The 5953-nt window shown below is 45.0% G+C and overlaps 2 protein-coding genes across 2 annotated transcripts in view; one reads left to right on the top strand and one right to left on the bottom strand.

Annotated features, from left to right (window-relative positions):
* LOC119656954 overlaps positions 1-363 on the bottom strand; it is a 1034-nt gene extending 671 nt beyond the window's left edge. Inside the window, exon 1 of the mRNA XM_038063672.1 lies at positions 9-363. Coding sequence (XP_037919600.1) covers positions 9-171 — 163 coding nt within the window. The 5' untranslated portion in view covers positions 172-363. The remainder of the gene's footprint in view (positions 1-8) is intronic.
* LOC119656953 (28S ribosomal protein S18c, mitochondrial) lies at positions 335-983 on the top strand. The gene is made up of 2 exons (XM_038063671.1): positions 335-489; positions 546-983. Exons 1-2 carry the CDS (start codon positions 453-455, stop codon positions 923-925), a joined length of 417 nt encoding a protein of 138 aa, XP_037919599.1. The 5' UTR covers positions 335-452; the 3' UTR covers positions 926-983.
* Positions 984-5953: the final 4970 nt, after the last annotated feature.

Raw genomic sequence — 5953 nt, 5'->3', positions numbered from 1 at the left:
AAATTGGCCTGTGGATGCCGAGATCCTGCGGACCGTCGTCCCTTCGACTGGAGTTGTGCTAGGAGAGTTCACATGATGGACACAATCTGGAGTCAAAGTTTCAAAAATACGCTGTTTTCCTGACGCCGGAGTTGAAAGCAATTTTAGCGGCCGGAGAATCATTGATGTCATTCTTGAATTTAGTCCTTCGTAATCCTAATTTTTTACACGTTTTGTTAACAGGAGTTGAGATATAATTATCGCCTGGGTCCATCACTTGATTTCGAATTTTGTTTATAAACAAAAATCGAAAATCAGCTGCTTGTCAAACGCTTGGACATCTGTTCATTTAGCCAATGTACAAACCACGAAGTATTTTAGCTCCACATTCACCGAGGAAAGTGATAGAATTGACAATCACTCGGCAAATCATATTGACACTTTCATAACCAACACCGTACATAGGCCCGAATATGTCCTTCCGAATAATTAGCAGTTTGATCCAAAAAGGTGTTATCTGAATTACACAAGTTGGAAAAGTTAATATTCTAATCATTGTCTTTCAGGCCCCATCCGAATTTTAGCTCGCACGGAATCAACTGCAGCCATAACCCCAACTATCGCGAACTCCGCGCAAAGTGATGAACCAATCGACATAACAAATCCTTTTGAAAAAGATCGGGCTCAGTGCATCCTTTGTCGTTCAAATATCACCCCAAACTACAAGAATGTAAAGTTGCTGTCCCAGTTCCAGAGCCCATACACCGGTCGGATATACGGGCGACATATTACGGGCCTGTGCAAAGCGAAGCAGGAGCAAGTTGAGAAAGAAATCATCAAAGCTCAAAACTGCGCGCTAATGCCAACCTATCACAAGAGCGTTGAGTTCCTCCAGGACCCGAAATTGTTCGATCCCGAACGACCAATACGGCCGCATAAATATTAGAATGATTTGTAAAAACAAGGCTTCTAACATAGAATAAAATAAGTTAGGAAATATTAAATAAGTTTTTATCATTTCTCTGCATTTCCGCTGTCTCGTACATTAAGCGCAATTAAAACGTTTTCCTGCATCTTTTTTAAATAATTTGAGCATGACAAATTGGAAACCTAAAGCAACAATACAAACACAAAAGCTTATACTTCGTACCAAGACTCGAAATCAAGGAATCCGTTCATACATACTGAAACGCCAGCTTAGATGAGGTGTGGCGGATTCTTTTTTAGAAGCAGATTCTCCAATTGCTGAGGCTTTGCCGAGTAAGGAGTAGGAATCAAAATACTTGGTTATTTACATTGGTCGACCTCACAAATTCTCATTCCCAGTTTCAACATTAGACATCAGAATAAATCAAAAGCTTCACGTTCAATTAGCCTTTTAAGGAGCGAATTGGGGGTATGGTCTGGTGAACCAATTACAAGCCATGGTATTGGAGAAATGATATGGTTGGAAAGCACTGTGAATTAGGCAACCTATATAGAAACTATAAAGAGGGCATTTTGCCAACAGTCGAGGCTTTAATAGAGCACCTATGAAAAGCGGACTATCAGGATGATTCTGCACGGTACCATTGATCAAAATTAATGAGACCAGCGTAGACGTTTCCTTATGCAGGCAGTCCTCGTACTTACGGCATGTTAGGTTCTCAAAATACGCAGCAGGTTCGCGTAGGTAGCGGATGAAATGGACTGAAGAAATGAAACTCTTCATCATCCGCTTCCACTACGAAATAACGGCGGGGGCGGGTACAACACCTTACCACCTCTTGTTGCACCAGAGATTTGTGGAGCATTTCCCACAATTCGTGCACGTGACTGCATACACAATCCCGACCACCATCAGGGAGCGTGTTCGACTTGAGGTCATCGGGGAAACTGGTGACCGAGAGTCAATTGGGGCAGAGGCGGTGGCATCAACAGCCCTACGCCGCACTGCAGATAACAGTTTCAGTACTCGCCGAAGCACTCTTCTCCACCGTCCATAGACCAGGTATTCCCAGGCTCTATGCATCTCCAGCAACTCCGGGAATTCTATCTCAAATCAATGATGAGATTGTATCTCGGCTGTGTGCTGATATGTCGCTGCTGCAACTACAATCACTTGTGTATTGTGGTGCAGTTACGCTTATCAGAATGCACGGTCAAAAGATTCGCTTTCGTGTTATGGGTTTGAGTAACCAAAGAGATCCACCATGGAAAATTCGTCTGGAACGTCGGCGAGACTCACTAAAGCAGGACATTGCTACACTGATTCAGATCAGCACTGGCAATGCCAGCAGACGGGTGAGTGCAGAGGGTTTACCGGAACTATACCATCCCCAGTGAGAATTATGGACACACTAAAGCAGAAACTTTGTGTCATATGCATTCGACTACGACGGTATGGTGAAAGTCATTCCAGACGTGTCCAGAATGCAGCATACGCGAGGAAACCATCGGAGCTTTTTCAGATCTCTCAATGAATCCCAACAGAGCGTCCAGACAGTGCAGTTTTCTGTAACGGAAGTGAAAGAATACTGGGGTGGACTTTGGGGACTACCCGCCCAACATGTTGAGCATGCTGAGTTGATCACCGCCGAAGGCACCCGCCATGCCAATACGCCTGGCATGAATTTTGCAGATGTTACCGAAGAAGAAGTTCGACGAGCCAAAAACAGCTCGAAGAACTGGAAGGGCCCAGGTCTGGATCAGGTGCAGAATTTCTAGTATAAGAAATTTACCAGCGTACACAGTCGGTTGGCACACATCATAAATTAGGTCATAAGTCGGCCGGAGGAATTTCCACCCTTCCTCACTGCGGGAATTACATACCTTATCCATAAGAATGACAGGATGCAGGACCCCGCAGACACAAGACCGATTACTTGCTTACCAACCCTCTATAAATTCATAACGTCCATTATTAGTGGAAGGGCCAATGCAAGGGGTTGCAAAGAGCTACTCATTGTCGATTCGGTAGTTGTAGAACAAGCAACTAGAGGCCTCTTTAGTTGCTATATCGATTATGCCAAGGCTTTTGATAGCGTCTCGCATACCTGGCTAATCGATGTCGTACATCTGCCATGGACGAAGATTGATCTGGAAAACGTCCAGCCGCGGATGCGGACAACTATGTCCAAATTCCGAATGCAGCATCCAAAGTCTGCCGTGAAGCGGATGAACCTGCCTCGTGACATCGGAGGTAGGACGTGGTTGACGTGGCGACACAACATTATCGCCAAGTCGACTCGCTGCGCGCTTATTTTTACAGCAAAGAGCAGGTGAGTCCTTTGCATGCGGCTGTCTGTAAGGCAGACTGTGGGCTGACTCCACTTAACTTGAAGGATCGATCTTTCAATCCTCTGAGTGGGGTGAAGTCGGACCAAGAGCGGATCGATGAATGGAAGTCGAAGGCAATGCACGGTAAACACGTGAATTGTCTTTGGCAGCCATTTGTCGATTTGCATTTGTCGAACTGTGTGACTGTGTGCTGGGGAGCTCTTTGCTGGGACGGAGGGGTTCATGTGTGTCATTCAGGGCCGCGTGGTCGCCACCCGAGCTTATAAAAAGCTCATCATGAAAGAACGGGTGGAGAACAACCAGTGCAGAATGTGTGGTTCGGTGTTAGAGACGCTGGACCATCTCATTTCTGGTTGTACTGTTATGGCACCCGTGCAATACATTGTCAGGCATAATACTGTATGTCAGGTGATCCATCAAAACCTTGCATACAAACATTGGCTGATCACGGGAACATGTCCGGTTTACCGATATGAGCGGCAGGCAGTACTCGATAGTTCCGCTTACAGCATGTATTGGGACCGGCAAGTTTTGACTGATCGCCATATTCCACATAACAAGCGTGACGTGCTGTTAGTTGACAAGATGGGTCGCTCCGCGTATATAATTGATGTTGCTATCCCCCATAACAGCAACATCGAACGGAAATACGTAGAGAAGAAGGTGAACTATGGGCCACTGGCTCAGGAAATCAAAGAAATTTGGCATCTCGAGCGGGTGGTTGTAGTTCCCATAATATTGTCAGCTACAGGTATTGTTCCTAAATCCCTCACGGCTTCCCTTGATGTTCTGAGACTTTCACACAGTCTGGTTCAAACCATGCGGAAGTACACCTTTCTGCATACGTGCTCAACATTGCGGGGAGTTCTCGACGGATTCTCCCATTAACCTACCACCGGCCACCCTTTAGTTTTCAAGTAGGTAGGATCGTCCGAGCCTAAATGCTTGGCACTTAGTGCTAGTATTAGGTAAAATCCTGCATCTGCCGGAACTCGCAAATAATAATCGTTGGCGCAACAATTCATATTGAAGTGTCTTAGAGCACTTCATTCAAGACCGTAACGGTACACTACAAGATAACAGTATCCTGTAGGAGACAATGTGGTCAGCATTGCGTTCGTCCGAGATTATTACCCTGATTTGACTCAGGTACTCATTCACAGCTGAGTCGACTGGTATCCAACGTCAAATCACGATACAAATCCCGCTGTCACCAGTGAGATTTGAACCGTAACCTTCCCTACGACAGCCTTCTGCTCTAACCACTTAGTTATCCGGACACAACTTACTTACCTAAAACTGCGGAGAATTTTCCTTGCGTTTCCTCTTTAGACTTGTTACTGGTCTGATGTACTGCTTCGCCTCTATTGACATTACATACCGCACGATTTCGTATAGCATGTGTATCCGCATCTACCATTGATGATTCTCATATCAGAAAACAGTTTCACCTCCCGTGGATCACTTATTCCCAAACTATAGAAATAGATTTCTAAAAGAGACCCCCGTCTTGGATGCAGCAATTGGAAGGATATTTGCGAACTAGTCAAGATAATCCTGGTACAAGGACCATCGGAGAAGTTTGATAGACAGAGAGCAGGTTGGTTTTCGCTCGGATCCTCAATGGCACTCTTCCGATTATTGTGGAACAGTGTGTGGAGCTCAGATCCGATTTGGAAAAGGCTTTTGATAGCGTCACTAGGGAGTGCATCTGAAATGCTCTACGCAAGGGGGGGGGGGGGGCGCATTCCCAAGAAATTAATAGCTTTTATCAAAGTGAACTTATAGTGCCAAAACGGCACGTACTGCATCAAGGTGGATCTCAGAGGAATCTGGTCAGCCAGGGTTGCATTTTACTGCGGATATATCCTGGATGTTAGATAATTAGTTAGTTTTATTAGCTTTTAAGATCGTGCTCTAAATGGTAGAGCCATGGTTAAGCTATTTCGTTTCGTGGTATTTAGTGTTCATTTTCGGAACAAATTTTGCGATTTTTGCCTGTTGAAAAACCGGCACTCAGAAAAGTGAATTAATTTTCGGTCCACCGGTTGAGCTCAATCTGCTTCACAACAATAAAAATCCGAATTTAATACGCATCACGACTTCACCAACTGGCGCTCCTCAGCATCTCTCTGAAAACTTTGTCTGCAGAAGGCTCCCCTGCGTCTGCATAATGTCTCAGACGAATCCTGTAATACCTTCCACAAGAGAAATAGATGTGATTGGCGCCGTTCACCACTCGATTGCGGAACACTTCCAGGACCATTTAGATGTTGTGTAAGGAAATAATCAATCTTACTACTTACTATGTTTACAGCCAGCCGCACAGTCCTGTTCGTCGTTGTTTTGATTTGCTCATCTTCTAGTCGGGCATTATCCAAAGGTATTTAAATAGCCCATCGATATGGGATGCAAGGATTCTCTTTTTGTCAAGACAACTATTTCGGGTTTTCAAAGCAAAAGGCTGAAACCATGAGCTGTCCTTCATTCCTTTACCTGTCGCACCAATATGCCAGGTCTGCTTTGGGCCTGCTCAAGCAAGTGATGCAACATCACCTGCATAACTAACCAGGCGCAGCTTCCTGGCATGTCGAGTCTTAGCAGACCAATGTACGCCACATCAGGAAGAAATGTATGCATCCAAAATATTGCACGAAACGCGGATCTTTAATGAAAACAAAAACGGAATTTCTCG

This window comes from Hermetia illucens, chromosome 5 (assembly GCF_905115235.1).
Source record: "Hermetia illucens chromosome 5, iHerIll2.2.curated.20191125, whole genome shotgun sequence".
Taxonomy (NCBI): domain Eukaryota; kingdom Metazoa; phylum Arthropoda; class Insecta; order Diptera; family Stratiomyidae; genus Hermetia; species Hermetia illucens.
The sequence above is the reverse complement of the archived record's forward strand: the minus strand, read 5'-3'. Positions and strand labels throughout refer to the sequence as shown.

Bases quoted from the DNA above. Each gene is read 5' to 3' on its own strand.
- LOC119656953 (XM_038063671.1), top strand. From the start codon at position 453: ATGTCCTTCCGAATAATTAGCAGTTTGATCCAAAAAG. The intron at 490-545 runs GTGTTATCTGAA...ATTGTCTTTCAG, and splicing joins TAGCAGTTTGATCCAAAAAG to GCCCCATCCGAATTTTAGCT.